General features: G+C 41.2%; 1 protein-coding gene across 2 annotated transcripts in view; it reads right to left on the bottom strand.

The window, feature by feature from the left end:
- ARHGEF26 (Rho guanine nucleotide exchange factor 26) overlaps positions 1–19,195 on the bottom strand; it is a 129,975-nt gene that overhangs the window by 32,909 nt on the left and 77,871 nt on the right. For both annotated transcript variants that reach the window (XM_040480538.1, XM_040480537.1), the window contains 3 exons: positions 18,257–18,331; positions 9,350–9,439; positions 700–854 (listed from right to left, as the gene is read on the bottom strand). In XM_040480538.1, coding sequence (XP_040336472.1) covers positions 700–854; positions 9,350–9,439; positions 18,257–18,331 — 320 coding nt within the window. The remainder of the gene's footprint in view (positions 1–699; positions 855–9,349; positions 9,440–18,256; positions 18,332–19,195) is intronic.

The following is a 19,195-nucleotide window of genomic DNA, read 5'->3' as shown; positions in this document are numbered from 1 at the left end:
GTGTGTGTGTGTGTGTGTGTGTGTGTTTTGAGTAGGGATAGTTACAACAAATAGTGTAAAAAAAAAAAAAAGTTTGTACAGTATTCCTCCCGGATGTCTTCCTACAACGGAACATGAATATACAACCAAAAGTCCAAAGTAAGAAGGAACATTCTGCCAAATGATTTACTTTAGTCCCTTCAGAAGGAAGTACTGGTGTATTGTTGTCATTTTCCCAGTCACAGGGAGACTTTCTAGACCAGCAAACATTAAGAGCAGTGGATTTTAAATTAAGTTACAAACACTAGAGTTGCATCCCAGCTTGTTCTGAACTGGAGCTACTTTGATCTGTTTGTTTTATACAACAGTTTTATGGCAGACGAAGTTTGAAAAAAGCTGATGGGGAATAATAAGAGTGCTACCTCCCCAGGGACTTGGTGAGAATCCAGCGACACAAATGTGTCAAATGCTCAGAACAGTGGCTTGCACACTATAAAAGCTCAACAGAGGTTGGCTGGGATGATGATGTTGACAATGATTTGATTCTTAACTGTGGATGTAATTTGAAGACAATGAAACATGGTTTCCTTCATGGTTCCACATGTAGAAATTATGCGTCTAACCTCACAAGCTTTTAAAGGATAATCACCCCTAAAAGGCATTTGAATTACAGAGCCTTAACGCTGGATGTACAGCCAGCAACCTCACAAAAGGGTTTACCTCTTCTTCTTGGTGATAATGAGTACGTCGTTAAAGAGGAAGAAGTAGACTTGCTGTTTAGATGTCCTTCTTGAGAAGAGCACCGTGTCTTCCACGTAGGCTGTCAATTCACCTCTTTTCACCAACCACCGGGAAGAGGAGACTAGAGGAAAAGGCTGCAGAACGAGAAAAACTCAGTGTATGAAGCCAAATTAAAGTCCTTTTAAGACTGTGGAAGGGAAAATAAAAACTCACATCGAAACAAATGATACATATCATGGGATACATCATTACTTGTAAGTATATAATAGTGAAATATAATTAAAGAAGTACAGTACATTCTTCAAGAGTAAATAAAAAGAGAACAATTATTTTACAATATGAAAAATCTATTAACTTGCCTATATGATAACTAAAACTCAATGAGAAAATTTTATTGAGTCAGCCAAATATTATTACCCTTCCATTAACTCTCACCTGAAAAGGAAGACTGACAAGGAGTCCCTTAAAACTGAAAAGCTGCAAAATGAAATCCATCAGTATCAACTGTAGTTACTTTAAACACCACAAATCAGAATCTGAATATACGATTATTGTAGTTAACAAACGAAAAAGATCTGCATTCATTCTATAAACTAAAAAGACTTTATTCAGGGGTGCCTGGGTGGCTCGGCTGGTTGAGCATCCAGCTTCGACTCTGGTCGGGATTTCGCAGTTTATGGGTTCAAGCCCCACATCAGGATCTGCACTGACAGCTCAGAGCCTGCTTCGGATTCTCTGTCTCCCTCTCTCTACCCTTCCCCTGCTCATGTTCTATCTCTCTCTCTCTCTCTCTCCAAAATAAATAAAAATTAAAAAAATTGTTTTAAATAAAAAAATAATAACAAATAAAAAGACTTTATTCAAGGGGTGCCCGGGTGGCTCAGTCGGTTAGGCATCTGACTTCAGCTCAGGTCATGATGGTCTGTGAGTCTGAGCCTCAAGTCAGGCTCTGTGCTGATAGCTCAGAGCCTAGAACCTGCTTTGGGTACTGTGTCTCCCTCTCTCTCTCTACCGTTCCCCCACTTATATTCTTTCTCTCTCTCTCTCTCAAAAATAAAAATTAATAACAAATTGTTGTAAATAAAAAAAATAAATAAAAAGACTTTGTTCAAGGGGTGCCTGGGTGGCTCAGTTGGTTAGGCGTCTGACTTTGGCTCAGATCATGATCTCGTGGTCTGTGATTTCAAGCCCCACATCAGGTTCTGTGCTGACAGCTAAGCCTGGAGCCTCTTTGGATTCTGTGTCTCCCTCTCTCTCTGCCCCTCCCCGACTCGTACTTGGTCTTTCTCTTAAAAATAAACATTAAAAAAATTTTTTTAAAAAGACTTTATTCAGAAAGAAAAACTCCCCACAAACTATGTTTTGTCTACTGATTACCTACTAAGCCATATTTTGGAGAACACCGGTTCTTAAGTTTATAGCAGTTTTCCTCATGGAAATTCATCTCTGAAGGCATCATGCCACTTTCTGACTGTGAAAACAATGCTTTTCCAAAATAATCCATCTTAATCTCATAGAAAAGGCTCTATCCAAGGAACTACATACTGCTTTTTCTTTACCCAGCACCTAGTTTCCAACTGGAAAACTCAAAGCCAAAGAACAATCCTTATCCTTGGGTGCTTTTTTTTTTTTTCTTTTTAAAGTTACCATAAATGCTTACTGCCAAAAATCTGATTAAAAAAAAAAAAAACTGTATCCATAGAATAATCAAGAGTTCTTGGACACACAAAACATAACTGTAGTATAGTAGTATGGTCCAACCAAATGTCATCCTTTTCAGAGAACAGTGAATAAAAATAGCTAGAGGAAGATACTAGAGAGGAAATAAGAGCTAAGAAAGGATTTCTTTTTTTTTTTTTTTTTACTTTTATAAAGGGACTTTTATAAGGAGGTTGCTCATCAGTTACATACTATTTTCCTGAAGGTTTAAAAGGAAGATGAAAGATTATGGCTGACCTCAAACTTTCAAAGCTGGCTATTAAGGGAAACTCATGGAGTTTCCAGCCCCCAAATTTCAAATCAAACGATTATCCGACTGAGATGGCTGAGACTTTAAAGACCAAAGATAGACAGAGAGATGCTTAGATAACTCCGGAGGACCCCACCAGCACACCCAAGAGGTCACCACAAGGGATCGCATGTCGGGTTTGGTCCTGGGAAGGGCTGCAATTACTGGGAGCCCAGGGCTATCATTGTATTTCGTGTAACTCGACAGGATAAACCAAGGACAGTGTTGCGGTTAAATTCCAGTATACATGCCACCCTACAACTGTTCTTGGTGTAGGAGATGGGAGAAGAAAGTTTTTTTAAACTGCATTGTTTTTAAAATAGATTTTTATGGATTCCTCATATTCCACTAGGCAAAAATAAATTTCTAATAAAGATCTAAAATCCACAGTGGCTTTCGAGAGGTCAATGCTTTTTTGGAAAATAAAAATCTAATGTTATAAATGTTTTTTGTTTCAAAATTTATTGTTAGAAGATTAAACTCATATTTTTAAATTTTTTTAATGTTTATTTATTTTTGAGAGAGACAGAGAGACAGAGAGACAGAGAATGTGAGCAGGGGAGGGGCAGAGAGAGGGAGACATGGAATCCAAAGCAGGCCTCAGACTCTGAGCTGTCAGTACAGAGCCCGAGGTGGGGCATGAACTCATGAACCGCGAGATCATGACCTGAGCCTAAGTCAGATGCTTAACAGACTGAGCCACCCAGGTGCCCCTCAGACAGTTTTGTGTTGTTTTTTTTTTTTTAAAGGAACTATTGAAATGATCCAAAGAAAAGAATCCAAACAATCCCAAGTCAGAATAAATGAATTCCTCTAGTTAAGAAACTCTGACTAGAACCAACATTGGAAAAGAAATCCATGAATAAAAATATATCCTTAAAAGTACTGAAATAATTCCTATGGAGAAAAGAGTTTCCATTCTTTTTTTCCTAGAAAACTAGTCTCAGCATAAAATTTAACTGATTTTATGGGCCAGTAAGACAAAGAAGAACCACTGAAGACTAAAGTGTTTTTTAGTTGAGATAAAATTCATCATTTAACCATCTTAAAGTGTATATATAATTCAGTGATTTTTAGTACATTCACAATGCAGTGCAATGATCATCACTACTTAATTCCAGGACATTTTCATTACCCTAAAAAGAAACCCCAGGGCACCTGGGTGGCTCAGTCGGTTGAGCATCAGACTTCAGCTCAGGTCATAATCTCACCTGTGAGTTCAAGTCCTGTGTCAGGCTCTGTGCTGACAGCTCAGATCCTGGAGCCTACTTCACATTTTGTGTCTCCCTCTCTCTCTGCCTCTCCCCTGCTTGCGCGCGCGCGCTCTCTCTCTCTCTCTCTCTCTCTCTCTCTCAAAAATAAACAAAGATTTAAAACAATGAAACCCCACATGCAATAAAAGTAGTCACTCTCCATTCTGCCTTCCCATCCTCGGCTCATGCCCTGGCAGTCATTAATCTACCTTCTAACGCTATACCTTGGCCTGTTCTGAATACTTAACATCAACAGAATTATATAGTACAAGACTTTCAAGTCTGAGGTTCATCCATGTGGTAGCATGTATCAGACTTCAGTACTTTATGGTTAAACACTAATTGTATGAATATACATTTTATTTATCAATTCACCTATTTTGTTGATAGACATTTGGGTTGTTTCCCCTTTTTTGGCTATTATGAATAATGCTGCCATGAACATTCGTGTACAAGTTTTCGTTTGAGCAAATGTCTTCAATTATTTTGAGTATATACCTAGGAATGGAATTGCTAGGTCATATAGCAACCCTATGTTTAACTTTTTGAAAAACCGCAAACCGTCTTTCATAGCACAAAGACTTTTTTTTAATAATATATATACATTTTTAAATTTTATTTAAAACCAAGTTAGTCAACATATAGTGTAGTATTGGTTTCAGGAGTAGAATTTAGTGATTCATCACGTACATATAACCTCCAGTGCTCATCCCAACAAGTACCTTCCTTAATGCCCCTCGCCCATTTAGCCCATTGCCCCATCCACCTCCCCTCCAGAAACCCTTAGTTTGTTCTCTATATTTAAGAGTCTCTTGTGATCTTTTTAACACCTTAGGGTTCTGCATTTTGTCTGCTATATCCTAGACTTCTACTTATTAGCAAGGCCCCCAAACAATGACCAGCAAATCCATCCACCCACCAATACAACACCACCCCACTCAATTACTCTTAACTTACAGCTTATGGTGTAGCGCGACAATCCTCTACTTCCCCATGTATTTATTTATAAGGCCAAACTTCCCATGACAAGCCAAAAAGTAATCCTCCTCAACTCTGTGGAGGCAACTTCTAGAGAAAGCTGTGGTCTAGTGGAAAAAAACACTGGATTTGAGGCACAAACTGGTCTCTGATCTCAGTTTGGTGACCGACTTTTTCCCCTATAACCCTTATTTCCCTTCCTCTCACCAAGGTTGTTAGATGAAAAGCCAAATCTGTCTAAACAGTCTCACATCCTATTCACTCTCCAGCACTGTAACATGCCCACCAGGCCTATGAAACTATTCCAACCATGAATCTGAATGATATTTACTGCTTGCCTCCTATGAAACACATCTGTTCCAAGTCCTTTACATCTAGTAAATTAATTTTATCCTCACAAGAACTCCAAGGGCAAGTACCATTATCAGTCCCATTGTAAGGTTCAGAAAAGTGAGACATAAAGCAATGTCCAAGCTCATACAGCTGTCCAAATTCTAATTTGGAATTTTCTAATGCGTTTTCATCCGTATCTTTTTCTTTTTAATGTTTATTTATTTTTGAGAGAGAGAGAGAGAGAGAGAGAGAGAGCGAGCGAGCAGGGAAGCGGCAGAGAGGGAGACACAGAATCTGAAGCAGGCTCCAGGCTCTGAGCTGTCAGCACAGAGCCTGACGCAGGGCTTGAACCCATGAACCGTGAGATCATGACCTGAGTTGAAGTTGGATGCTTAATGGACTAAGCCACCCAGATGCCCTGTCTTCCTTATCTTTTTCTTATCACTTTGAGTTTATATGTTGAAAATATTAACCTACTATCTAATATGTGAGCTGCAAATATCTTTCCAGTTTGCTATTTCTCTTTTCACTTTTTTATGTCTTTTATTTTTGCCTTCTATAGATAAATCTTTACATTTTTTCATATAAATGAACTCATCAATTTTTTTTTAATAACTTCTGGATTTGGGGGGCACCAGGGTGGCTGAGCCAGTTAAGTGTCCGACTCTTGATTTTGGCTCAGGTCACAGTTTGCGAGTTAGAGCCTTGCATCAGACTCTGTGCTGACAGTGTGGAGCCTGCTTGGGATTCTCTGTCTCCCTCTGTCTCTCTGCCCCTCCCCCCCCCTCAAAAACAAAAAAAAATAAACATTAAAAAACAATGACTTCTGGATTTGGAATAAGTTCAAAAGGACTTCCCCATGTCGCTAAAGTGTCACTTCCCTGCCTAGAACTTTTCACTGGCTCCCAAATGACCTTGCTCAGCTGCTCCTCTTGGCACACAAGGCGCCACATGAGCTGCTTTTTACTGCTCTGGTTCTGCCTTACTCCCCCTGCACCTCATGCCTACCCACACTGGACACATACAGTTGCTGGACTACAGCAGCTGAAGCCATGCCCTGTGCATTTGCTCCTGCTTTCAACTTCCAGAAGCCTCTTCCTAACTCGCCTTTCAAGATTCAGCTCAAACATAACTCTGGGATGAAGCCTCACCTGACTGCTACAAGGTTGTGCTCCCCACCCCTCTATTCCTCACAGGTAGGGATGACCACCCCCTTCCCATGAGAGTGTTCTCACAAAAAAAAAAAAAAAAAAAAAAGTGAGAGAAAGAGAGAGAAAGAGATGGGGAGGGTCAAACAGTAAAAACAGACTCTTAACTATAGAGAACAAACTGAGAGTTGCTGCACAGGAGGTAGGCAGAGGGACAGGCTAAATGGGTGATGCACATTAAGGAAGGCACTTATTGCGATGAGTACTGGGTGTTGTATGTAAGTGATGAATCACTAACTTCTAAGAACAATAAAAATAAATAATAGTAAAAAAAAAAAAAAAGCCGGGTGCCCTCAACTGTCTTCATCTACTGTGACAGCTGTAGACTTTGCTGACTCCTCTGTAATTCTGTAGTCTCCTATTAGACTGTTAGATCCTTGAGGGCAGGGATCATGTTTTGGTTTTCATGCTGCCTTCCACAAAGTGCTCACAAAATTTGATGAAACAATGTATGTGCTTGGACAAATCACTGAACTTCCAATATCTATCTTCGCATCTTTAAAATGAACTGAGGGGTGCCTGGGTGGCTATTGGTTAAAGCGGCCAACTTCAGCTCAGGTCATGATTTTGTGGTTTGTGGGTTTGAGCCCTGTATCAGGCTCTGTGCTGACAGCTCAGAGCCTGGAGCCTGCTTCGGATTCTGTGTCTCCCTCTCTCTTTGCTCCTTACTCTCTCTCTCTCAAAAATAAACAAACATTAAAAAAATTTTTTTCATAAAAAATATAAAATGAACGGAATAAAAATGTCCATTGTTGTCCATAAAGTGTTACAGAAATAAGATCCTAAGATTTTAAGAGTATTTCTAAGTGACCTGAATTAAGCACCTCATTATAAAATCAACACAAAGATTATCTTCCTTTAGGCTCGCAAATAATTTTAAGCATTGAATCAAAAGAAAACAACCCAAAATTCATGAACTTAATTGATGTTAATCATGTGTTTTTAAGGACGCTTAGGGTAAGCATTTTTCAATAACAAATTAATTTTGGGTTCTAGAGAAATAGACCTTAAAGATATCTTAAGCCAATTGGGGCACCTGGATGGCTCAGTCAGTTAAGCGTCTGACTTCAGCTCAGGTCATGATCTCTCGGTTCATGGGTTTGAGTCCCACATCAGGCTCTGTGCTAACAGCAAGCCTGGAGCCTGCTTTGGATTCTGTGTCTCCATCTCTCTGCCCCTCCCCTGCTCGTGCACTCTCTCGCATGCTCTCTCTCCCTCTCTCTCTCAAAAATAAATAAATTTTTAAAAAAATGTTTTTTAATAAAAAAAGATATCTTAAGCCAAGTGATTTTCAGTGAAGAAAAAAAAATTGTTAGGTAAAGAATTTATCATCTTTAAAAATCAAACTGGTTAGGGATTTATAATCTGTAAAAAAATGGGCAGAGCAGGGGGTGGTGAGGAGGTAGCACCTGGGTGGCTCAGTCAGTTAAGCGTTCAGCTCTTGGTTTCTGCTCAGGTCATGTTCTCAGGGTTTGTGAGTTCGAGCCCCACACAGGGCTCCAGTGTGGAGTCTGCAAGTGATTCTTTCTACCCCCATCCCCCACCTCTCTCTGTCACTCCCCCACTTGCTCGGTCTCTCTCAAAATACATAAACTTTAAAAAAAGAAGAGATAAAACTTTTGATGTCTAGACTTATTTTCTAAAATACTTAAAACAAATTACAGAGAAAAAAAAGTTCGGTTTTGAGGGATGGGGGAAAGATGGGTTTTGAAATTACCGTAAATTTCTGTAGAAGATATTATAATTGAGTGTGTGTGTGTGTGTGTGCGCGTGTGTGTGTGTGTGTGAGTTTTTAGCAAGTACCTATCACCTTCTGCTCTAAGAATTATGGGTCATGTTCCAACATCTAAATAGTTATAGTCACGATGTTCTAGTGAAAGAGTTTACACTGATCTGCAAGTCAGGATATATGGACCCTAGTCCTGATCCTACCACCATTAGTCCAGTGACCCTGTTAACAATGAAGTATTCTCCGGGCTTTATTTTCCTTTTTTATACAAATAAAAGCATACAGTTACACTGTACCAGTGTCTCTATAATAGCAGAGAATCTGCTCTCTGCATAAGGCTATGAAATGATGATCACTGTATTTCTACTGCACAATTTAGGAGCACTTTTACTATGAAAAAATATGACCTGTCATTTTAAGTTGCTTCATTAAGTTTACAAGTTACAAAATAAAACAGAATCACAATCGTGAGCATTCACATCCACTAAGAACTCAGTTGTGAGCCAACAAAGGACTGGGACCTCTATTTGCCATTAATGGTCATTTTCTTTTTCACTCATCCTGTCATCCACTCCTAAGTGGTGTCAGACAAGCAGTAATAGGGAGCGCATATTCAAAAAAGAACTATGGAAGAAAAACAAATTTGAAAAGAACTTTCCACTAACAACCTTTGTTTGGCAAACTGGAAGAGGAGTGCCCTTATCTGATTTAGGAGAACACGTGATCCAATTCACGGGGTACCACTGTTTTGCAGGACACTTTGAGAATACTAAAGAAATCACCTTTCCATTCCAAAATTCTATTTTTCTTAACTACCTTTTTCCCCTAAATTTGGCATCTTCCTGGGGGGAGGGAAGTGGGAGGGAATGTGCTAGTTAGATAACATGTAACCTGTGGCCTGGAGAAAGGCAACTTTATCTGGTGACCATAAGCAAGAGAGCTGCCTGGTCCGTCTGCATCTATCTCCCTCGGTCAGTCCAGTCCCTCTCCAATCAATTTATGGCCCTTCTTTGAAAAGCAAATTCCTATCTACTCTGTTGCCCTCAACTACCTCTCTCTATTTACATAAGACATAGGCAAGAGCAGCAATAAATCTGTTTATGAAGAAACACGAGAATACCTTAATTTTAAATTCCAACTGGGAATTAATGGTGTACATCATTTCAGTCCTTTCCATCTTCCGAGCTCCTTCATTGCACAGTCGAACCAACTGGGAACACAGAATAATAAGGAGGGTTAAGAGGTCAAGGAGAGAAACCTTAATTTCAAATGCAGATCTCTCACAGGAAATAATTTGCACTTTGGAAGCTCCAGAGACTCATTTCTGACAGTTAAAGAACTCACAGTTTTACACAGTTAAGACATTGTACCCCGTTAGAGGTGGTGGATTAAGATGTGAGGACAGAGGGGGAAAAAAAACTCCTGAAAAGTCTGGGAGGAGCCCTCTGAGGGCTCTCCCACAGTCTGGTCTCGGACCCTTCAGCTCCTTTCCTCTGCCCCTCCTCTCCTCTCCTTTGCCAGGGAAACCAGGGAAACCTCACGCAGCCCCAGGGAAGATGCGCAGTCCAAATGGCTGGGGCAGACTACCAACTTCAAAGGCAAAGTTTAAGCAGACTGTTACCTGTAAAGCATAGGACCAGAGCACAGGATGCTAAAAGAGAGAAACCTTCGGTGGAAACTACTGGTCAGTGATTTCTTCAAGGATAGGAACTTCAGTGTAATTAGAACTACTGAATTATCTACAAACTGAATGCATTCAAAGTCCTCTGATAAGGGCCTGTGACTTATAATAAAATTTATTTGGTCTTGGTTCATAGTTCCCAGCACACAGTCCCTACAGTCCTTATAATTTCTATTTACAAGAGCCATAGGGGCATTTTTAGTTATAATATTTACTTTTGTTCCCAGTTCCCAAAAGCTCCAGAGCGATGATGGTGAAATGGGTGTCTTCTTATTCATAAGAAGCCCCTTTCAACCACATCTGAGTTTATGTTAATGAAGTAGCTTTCAGAAAGGCCCTAAGGATAGGGGCCAGCTGCCAGCAGAGCCAACCAAGTGATTACAGAGAGGGTTGTAACTTTCAGCCCTACCACACCCTCCCCCACCAGGCTTCTGGGGAGGGGAGAGGGCTGGTGATTGACTATGAAGTTCAGAGAGCTCCAGGTTGGTGAACAAGAACACATCTACATACTGGGAGGGTATGAAGACTCCATGAAGACAGAAACTCCCGTGCTTGAGACCCTTCCAGACCTCATCATAGCATTGGTCTAGGCAGAGTGAACACCATGAGCAAAGGGTATACGATGGCAAAGTGCTGGTGTGCCCAAGAAAGTATAAGATCCTGACACATGAAGATGGCACAAGATGGAACTAGAGGCCAGGGTCAAAGCACACAAGGTCTTAAGGCATCTGGATTGTATTCCAAGTGCAAAGAGAAAGTCTTACCAGCAGGCTTGCAGCAGGAACGTGATATGATGCAATTTATGCTGTGATCATATGCTTTTCACAACGTATTTATTCAACCCCTACTGATGGACGCTTAAACAATTTATGATTGCCTAATGCATTTCTAGATTTGGAGGGTACCCCAATCTTCAGTTACAGTTTATCTTTAAGTCTGAACCTAAAGAGTTCACTGATGCAGGGAATGATGGCTATACCTGATCACGGCTAGGAATCTGAAACTGCACTATCCTGAAAGGATTAAGACATGTCAGAGTGAAATCTAACTAGGCATCCATGGCTCCAGACATTATTATAATTTCTCTCGTGGAGTATGTTCACAGTTCCCAAATCTACGTTCCCAAACTCGGTCTGTCCCCTAGGCTCTACCTCCACCTAGAAGACATCTCTTCTTGGATGACTCACAGGCATCTCAAACTCAGAATGAGAATAACAAAACCTGAACATCACCTCCAACACTCACTCCCTGCAGCTGAAAAACCTAGCCCTCACAGCTCTCAGACACGGCCCTCTTCTTTGTGCTCCATATCCAAGCAGTCATAAAGCCTCCTTAATGCTGCTGTTCCACGGTCCATGACCCTCCCTTTGTATTGTACCCGGAACTCAGGCTCAAACTCCCTCTTCCCTACCAATTCTCTGCCATCCCTTGCTGCTACCCTACTCTTACACATCCTCCAGATAATGCTGTCAATCTTTTTAAGTTCAAATCTGATCATGAAATGCCTTGGCTTAAAAGCCTTAGAAAGCTCCCCTTGGTTTTCAGAATTAGGTCTTAGTAAAATCATGATCTGGCAACTGCTTATTGACTGCAAGCCTGTTCCCATTCCTATCTTGGGCCTCAGCCCTGCAAAATTTCTGGACCAAGCCCCACGTTCCATCCTGCCCTTGCACTTTTGCATGTGCTTCCCTTTCCCTCTGCCTGAATACCCTTCATCCCGCTCTGTCCAACCAACTCCTATCTACTAGATTTATACCCCCCTACCTGTCTTTCAAGACTTATCTGGGGCATTTCCTCTCCAAAAAGAATGAAAAGCAGAGATTGTGAAATCTCCATTATTTGTAAACCCAGTGCCCACAACCCAGCACCTAAAAACACAAGGAACATTCAGCAAATGTTTCTGCCTGAACAAGCTGCCTTCAGAGACAGTTTATAAATCACTTAAAAATAAGGTGGGTGGGAGGAGGGAACAGCTTCTTTAAAAAAATTTTTTTTTCAACGTTTATTTATTTTTGGGACAGAGAGAGACAGAGCATGAACGGGGGAGGGGCAGAGAGAGAGGGAGACACAGAATCGGAAACAGGCTCCAGGCTCTGAGCCATCAGCCCAGAGCCTGACGCGCGGCTCGAACTCACGGACCGCGAGATCGTGACCTGGCTGAAGTCGGACGCTTAACCGACTGCGCCACCCAGGCCCCCCGGGAACAGCTTCTTTATAGCAATCCTGTTTTAAAATGAGAGGGGTGGGGCGCCTGGGTGGCTCTGTCAGTTGAGAGTATGTACGACTTCAGCTCAGGTCATGATCTCACAGTTTTTGGGTTCAAGCCCCACTACGGGCTCTGTGCTGACAGCTCGGAGCCTGGAGCCTGCTTTGGATTCTGTGTCTCCCTCTCTCTCTCTGCCCCTTCCCTGCTCACACTCTCTTTCTCAAAAAATAAACATTAAAAAAAATTATAAAGTCTACTTTATAAAAAATAAAATAAAATAAAATAAAATAAAATAGGGGAAAATGGCATTATTAAGTTTGGGTTATCATCTTATTTCTTAAACTTTCAAATATCGACTCCCTCAGCAAAAGATAAGAGTCAGCCACCATGTCAGAAAACAATGTTTTCGAAGGCATATTAAAAACAAAAAGGTTCCCAAACTGTCTTAACCAACAGTCTCATCAGTAGAGCCCATTTTAACGGCTATTTCAAAAGGACGAGCACTAATTCAGATATGTGTGCTCTGGTGTTTTTGATTAAAATCAAGCTCAGCATATTAAAGCCATGACTTCCTTCAGCAGCTGTTAAAGCTTTATTAAATTTAACTCACTAATTTCTTTAGGACAAATTTATTTTTTTTAAAAAAAGCTCAAACACTCTAATAAGGAAATAAAAATTTAAAATAAAATATTTTCAGTCGTTCAAACTTACAAAGATTAAAAGGATATCTGATGCTGAGAAGTGTGCAGTAAGGCCAACATTTACATATCATGGTGGCCATGAACATGGGGACAACCTTTTATGAAGGCCCTTGGGGGCCTTTAAAAAATACCTACATTTTTTCCAGTAAACCCAGTTCTAGAAATTTATCTTTAGAAATAATCAGATGAGCACAATCACTGATGCAAGACAACGTTCTAGGCAGTACTTTGTAGAACAGTAAGTCAAACAGGTACCACACAAATGCATTTTTCAGTGTACGTTTATACCATGCACCAGTATTAGAACAAACATCCAACTGGGAGGATGTATAATAGAATGACAACAGTCATCACCTTCGACAAAAGTACTGATATATTTTTAGGTCTCTTAAATTTTCTAAATATCCTAGTTTATTTAAAAAATATACCTCTGTAAACCAGAAACGCATTCTTACAGAGCAGTACCTAAAAGGCGTAACAGAAAACTTATGAATCCCTCCCTTCCACACAAAGCTTGATGTGTATGATTCTGGAACTGTTTCTACATACCAGTAACATACATATGTGCGTCAACACATTGTATTATTTAGATGTTATCACACCATTTGTACTGTTCTGCAACTTAATGTTCCTCACGTAACAATATAGCTTAGGGATCTTTCCCTGTCAACAGATAGATACATCTACCTTGCTGCAAATGGCTGAAGCAGTAGTTACAGAGAAGAGTGAAGAGACTTGGCTATTTTGCCACTAGGAGAACAGCTTATAATTTAATAGTATTTCCAAACAGAGGTAACATTTTTGTGAGGTAAGAGTGAAAGCAGTTAATCTTTTCCATGGGAGAGTAAATGGAAGAGAACGGCAGCAAAGACTTCACGGGCCTAAGAAACTCTCTCTCGACCACCACTCCTTCAACACCAGACATCATTGTGTACCAGCTGAACTTCAGATTCCCTGGAAATTGCCCTCCCCCTAGCTCCACCCCAGCATGTGAACAGAAAGTCAGAAGTAAACAAATTGTTATTTAGGAGAAACATCTTTCTTGCTTTTGAGTTGTTCAACTAGGCCAATAAGATTTTCCAAGGCCCAGGGGCGCCTGGGTGGCGCAGTCGGTTAAGCGTCCGACTTCAGCCAGGTCACGATCTCGTGGTCTGTGAGTTCGAGCCCCGCGTCAGGCTCTGGGCTGATGGCTCAGAGCCTGGAGCCTGTTTCCGATTCTGTGTCTCCCTCTCTCTCTGTCCCTCTCTCTCTGTCCCTCCCCCGTTCATGCTCTGTCTCTCTCTGTCCCAAAAATAAATAAACGTTGAAAAAAAAAATTAAAAAAAAATAAAAATAAAAAAAATAAAAAAATAAAAAAAAAAAAAAGATTTTCCAAGGCCCCAAATTCGGTAAGCTGTAACTCTCATTCCAGCAACACGTATGAGGAATCTCAATGACATTATTCACACTATACAAAAAACAAAAAAGAAAAAAACCCAAAAAAACAAAGAACAAAAAAGCAAAAAAACTTCATTACATTAGCAGTTTAATTACCAGAGAAGATATTACTCATGTTTTCTAAGAACGAGTAACTATCCAGAGACACGTGTCCAGGGGCCTTCCACAGAGCCTGGCTCTAAAAACTTGGACCTTGATATACCAAATTTCACTCTCTAAAATAAATACTGGGAACTCCCAATTTCTTTCTTTTTTGGATAAAGCAAACAAGTGAAATTCTGCATTTTAAATTTTAAGAAATTTGTTAATGTTTGGGAGAGAGAGAGAGAGAGAGCAGAGGAATGGCAGAGAGAGAGGTAAACAGAGTCCAAAGCAGGCTCCAGGCTCCGAGCTGTCCGCACAGAGATCGACATGGGCCTCTAATTCACAAACCGTGAGATCATGACCTGAGCTGAAGTCAGGTGCTTAACCAACTAAGCCACCCAGGCACCCTGCATTTTAATTTTGAACAATAAATGCTCTATATGTACAATCTTTTTGTTGAAAATACTGATACTGTTTTCCCAGAATCTGTAACTCCTCATCAGTAACCTACACAAATGCAAAAGAAGATTAATTCCTGAGCTGACTATATTAGTGGTTTTAGTTACCACACAATACTAGGAGACTAGGGAAACAATGCTGATGTTCATAACCTGTGCTCAAGAGAGAAAAAGAAATGCAGAGAAAACAAGTCACGAAGACAGCATTTCTTCACAGAGTGCCTTTTGTATGCTAATAGTATCAGATTAAGGCAATTCACTGATCCCTTACATTTTTGCCAGCCTTTGCTACCAGTACCAGTGTCAAATCCAGTGAACAAGAGATGCCTGAAGGAATGTTGTGGCTTACTGTGACTGAGATGTGAAATTCTTGGAGACACTAAGTATCATTCCTAATTCAACAACTACTACTACCTTCCTCTTACCTCTTTTGTGTGAATTCTTTTTTAACGTCTCAGTAACAACCAAATAAAATCTGACAAAATGTCCTTCAAATCCAAGGTTAGAACTTCTCTAGTAGCTCCACCCTAAAGACCGTCTCCCCTACTGCCTCCAAGGAGGCAGCACGGGATATGTGGTCCAGAGGAGAGGCCCATGGGCAGGAGGACCTTAGGTAACCCATGTCAGGCTAAGTTTCTTCACTCGGTGTTTCCCAAAGTGGGTTGTGCAGACCAATGATAGGGCAAGAGATGAATTTAAGTGGTTGGCAGATTGCTCTGGTTTAAATTTCTATACCCCTCCAAGCTCATATGGTGAACCCCTGACCCCCAAAGTTGATGGTATGGGGCAGTGGGGCCTCTGGGAGGTGCTTTAAATGTCATGAGGGTAGAGGGGGCGCCTGGGTGGCTCAGTCGGTTCAGTGTCCAACTTCGACTCAGGTCACAATCTCATGGTTCGTGAGTTCGAGCCCAGCATTAGACTCTGCAATGGCAGCTCAAAGCCTGCTTTGGATCCTCTGTTTCCCTCTCTCTCTCTCTGTCCCTCTCTTGCTTGCTCTCTCTCTCTCTCTCTCTCTCTCTCAAAATTAAAAAAAAAAAAAAAAAAAAAGTCATGAGGGTAGAGCCTTCATGAATGGTATTAGTGTTCTTAAAAAAGAAGCCCTACTGCCCCCATAGTCCCTTTGACCATATAAGGCTACAAGGAGAAATCTGCCACCAGAGAGGACCCTCACCCAACCATGCTGGCACCTTGATCTTGGACTCTTCAAACCTCCAGAACTGTTAGAAATAACAAATGCCTGTTGTTTAAAAGCCACCCAGTCTGTGGTATTTTGTTACTGCAGCCTGAATGGACTAAGGCACAGATAATCTTACTTTTAAATAAAAAAATGGATGTCGGTGGCTCAGTCGGTTGAGCGTCCAACTTCAGCTCAGGTCATGATCTCAGGGTTCGTGAGTTTGAGCCCTGCATCGGGCTCTGTGTTGACAGCTCCGAGCCTGAAGCCTGCTTCCCATTCTGTCTCCCTCTCTCTCTGCCCTTCCCCTGCTCATGCTCTGTCTCTGTCTCTGTCTCTGTCTCTCAAAAATAAACAGGGGGCGAAGGGGGAGGGAGAAGGAGAGGGAGAAAGAAAGAGGGAGGCGGAGAAAGAAAGGGGGAGGCAGGGAGGGGAAGGGGGAGGCGGAGAAAGAAAGAGGGAGGTGGGGAGGGGGAGGGGAGGGAGGCGGGGAGGGAGGCGGGGAGGGAGAAAGAGAAGGAGAAAGATAAAGACAAAGAAAAAAATGGATGTTAGAAAAATAAATTAGCTCACAAAGCCCATAATTTTGTAGGTACATCCTCAAGGATGAGGATATGTAAAAGGCAGTCAACTTAAACCTGATTAAAAGAAACCGTCAAGTGTACCTCACAGTAAAGTGGTGCAAAAGTGTACCAGACTCTAAGGTGATGTGGTAGCTCCAAGGGTTCAGGAAGCTTCTGATGCTATCATGATCTCTGCCCCCTCTGCCTAGCTCATACAGTATCCTCACTGACTCCTACATCTTCTACAGCTTTCTCTCAGCTAGACATTCCTATTAGCCTTTAAAAGGTACCCACAGATTTTTTTAATCTGTAAACAAACAGAGACTTCCCACACTTTTCTTTCAGCTACAGCTCACTGGCAGCCACCGTGTTGCAACAGCCTGCTACGCTTGCCAGCCGGCTGCAAATCCATGCCTCCCACTCATTCCTAACACACTGCAATCCGGCCTCCCCACCTGCCCCTGCCTCACTCATTACGCACTGTATCCTCTAGGGGTACTCGACAGCGCTGACCCTCCTTCCACCAAATCATCTGCCGTTTGCCAGGCCATTACGATTTTCCTCCTTCTTTGGTACGGTTTGGTTTTTAAGTGGCCTCTGTGACGAATGGTGGAGTTCCTCATGGTTGTGCCTCAGACTCACTATTCTTCTTACTGTACACATTCTTCCTAGGAAATGTCATCCACTCTCCCAACTTCAGAACCCATGCTATGCCCACGCCTCCCAAATCCAGGTCTCCACTATTCAAGCCAACTTGGATATTCTGTAAGAACCTCTGTTATAACCTATCCAAAATGGAAGTCAGCAGCTTCTCCCTATGTTTCTATTGTAAAGGTAAATAGGAACATCCATGTAGCTGCTCAAGCCAGAGACCATACTCCTTGACTTCTGATCCCCAATACACTCACCCAATCAATCTCCGTGCTACTTCCTCAACATTCTATTATATATTGCTTCTCTGCATCTTACGGTCATATCCATAAAGGCCACTGTCACCTCTAGCCTACTCAACTACAAAAGCCTCACAACTGGTCCCATCCCCATTGTCACCTTCACAACACATGAATTTATAGCTTCTGTATCATCTGAAGAGAAGGTCCACACGTCCCTAACATGGCTTCTTGGTATTCTTTCCTAGATTGGACTCTATAGCCACATAAAGAACATTCCAGCTCTTCCAAATCCTCCAAATACTTTCTCGCTGTTGGGTCTCTACACACACCTGAGACATTCTCTTTCCCTCCAAGCCCTGGCTCCCAGCAAGCTAAGCTTGCTTTAGATTTCAGCTTGAACATCACTATGTTCTTCCCTACCATGACACTCACCATCCTTTATTATAATTCTTATTTAATGTCCTCCTTCCCCTTTACATAGCACAGTCCACAATGGCATTAACCACAACTGTCTTATGTACCCATCACCATATTTTCAGGGGCTGACTTCATGCCTGGCACCATAGTTGATACTCAGGAAATAGCTGTTTAATGAGAGAATGAATAAACAACTATTCGGATACCAAAAGAAAATGAGGTATCTATTGGCCCTTACAGCAAGACTGTCCGAAATAGTCAAAATACTAACTTCACTTTGTCTTTTAGCTACCTAAGGAACTCCGTGCAAATGGCTTTGAGAATCTACCAGTATTTGGCACCAAAGCCAGACACATACTCTTCCAAGGTGTTGAATGGTTTACTGTGCGATGAACTAGCTGTTCCACAGTTACCTTGCTCACTTCCTTTAAGGCTCTTTTGCAGACTTCATACTTCGGAGAGTCCTTAGGTGTTTTCTGACAGATAGTCTGCAATGAAGTAAAAGAAAAACAAAATCAAGGTCCAGCCACATCGTTTTACTCACAGCAAACTCAATAATGCTGAACACAACATTATGGACACGTATGAAGATGATATTACAATCCAATTACAAAACTAGGAAATACTCGTTAGATGCACAGGATCCAAGTAAATCCAGGGAATTATTTAATATGAAAATAGACTTCAGAGGTAGATGAACCTGGTTTCAAATCCAAGTTCTGTCCCTTACTAGCTATTTGACTTTGGGCAAGTCACCTACCTAGTCTCTGTAAGCCTCAGTTTCCTTACCTGTAAAATGGGAATGCCAACCTCGTCACAAAGCTGTTGCCAGGATTAAATGAAAATACATGTAAAGTTTTCTCTATGAGTGCCTAGAATACGGTAGGCCCTCAGTGAAAGACAAAATCACTTTAGTTATTACCATCATCATCATTATTTAGGTAAGTATGTTTGTAGATAATACAATTGAATAAAAAGATCAAGAAAAACAAGCTGCTGGATTTTCTCTTGATATATTGACACGTAATTTTTGTGATGCTGAGATTGACTTTAAAGAGGGTCATTTCAAGGTACACCGAATTACATAGTTTTTGAGATCATATCCATGCAAAGCCAATGGAACCATTTAAATTGTTAAAAATGTTCATCTCAATTAACAAGTTTAACTAACACTCCTAATGAACTAAAATGGAAGGGACAATGCTTTAAGTACATTTAGATTCTGCCCAGGTGGCCAGATTCTGACGTGTAGGAAACTATTAGGGCAAGAGCACCAAACAGAAGTGGAAGGTAAGTTGAAAACTGGCAAACCACTGGTACCTTGAATGTGGGTAAGCACTAGGCTTACAAAT

Source organism: Herpailurus yagouaroundi, unplaced genomic scaffold (assembly GCF_014898765.1).
Source record: "Herpailurus yagouaroundi ecotype Mexico unplaced genomic scaffold, PumYag 159, whole genome shotgun sequence".
Classification (NCBI taxonomy): Eukaryota; Metazoa; Chordata; class Mammalia; order Carnivora; family Felidae; genus Herpailurus; species Herpailurus yagouaroundi.
The sequence above is the reverse complement of the archived record's forward strand: the minus strand, read 5'-3'. Positions and strand labels throughout refer to the sequence as shown.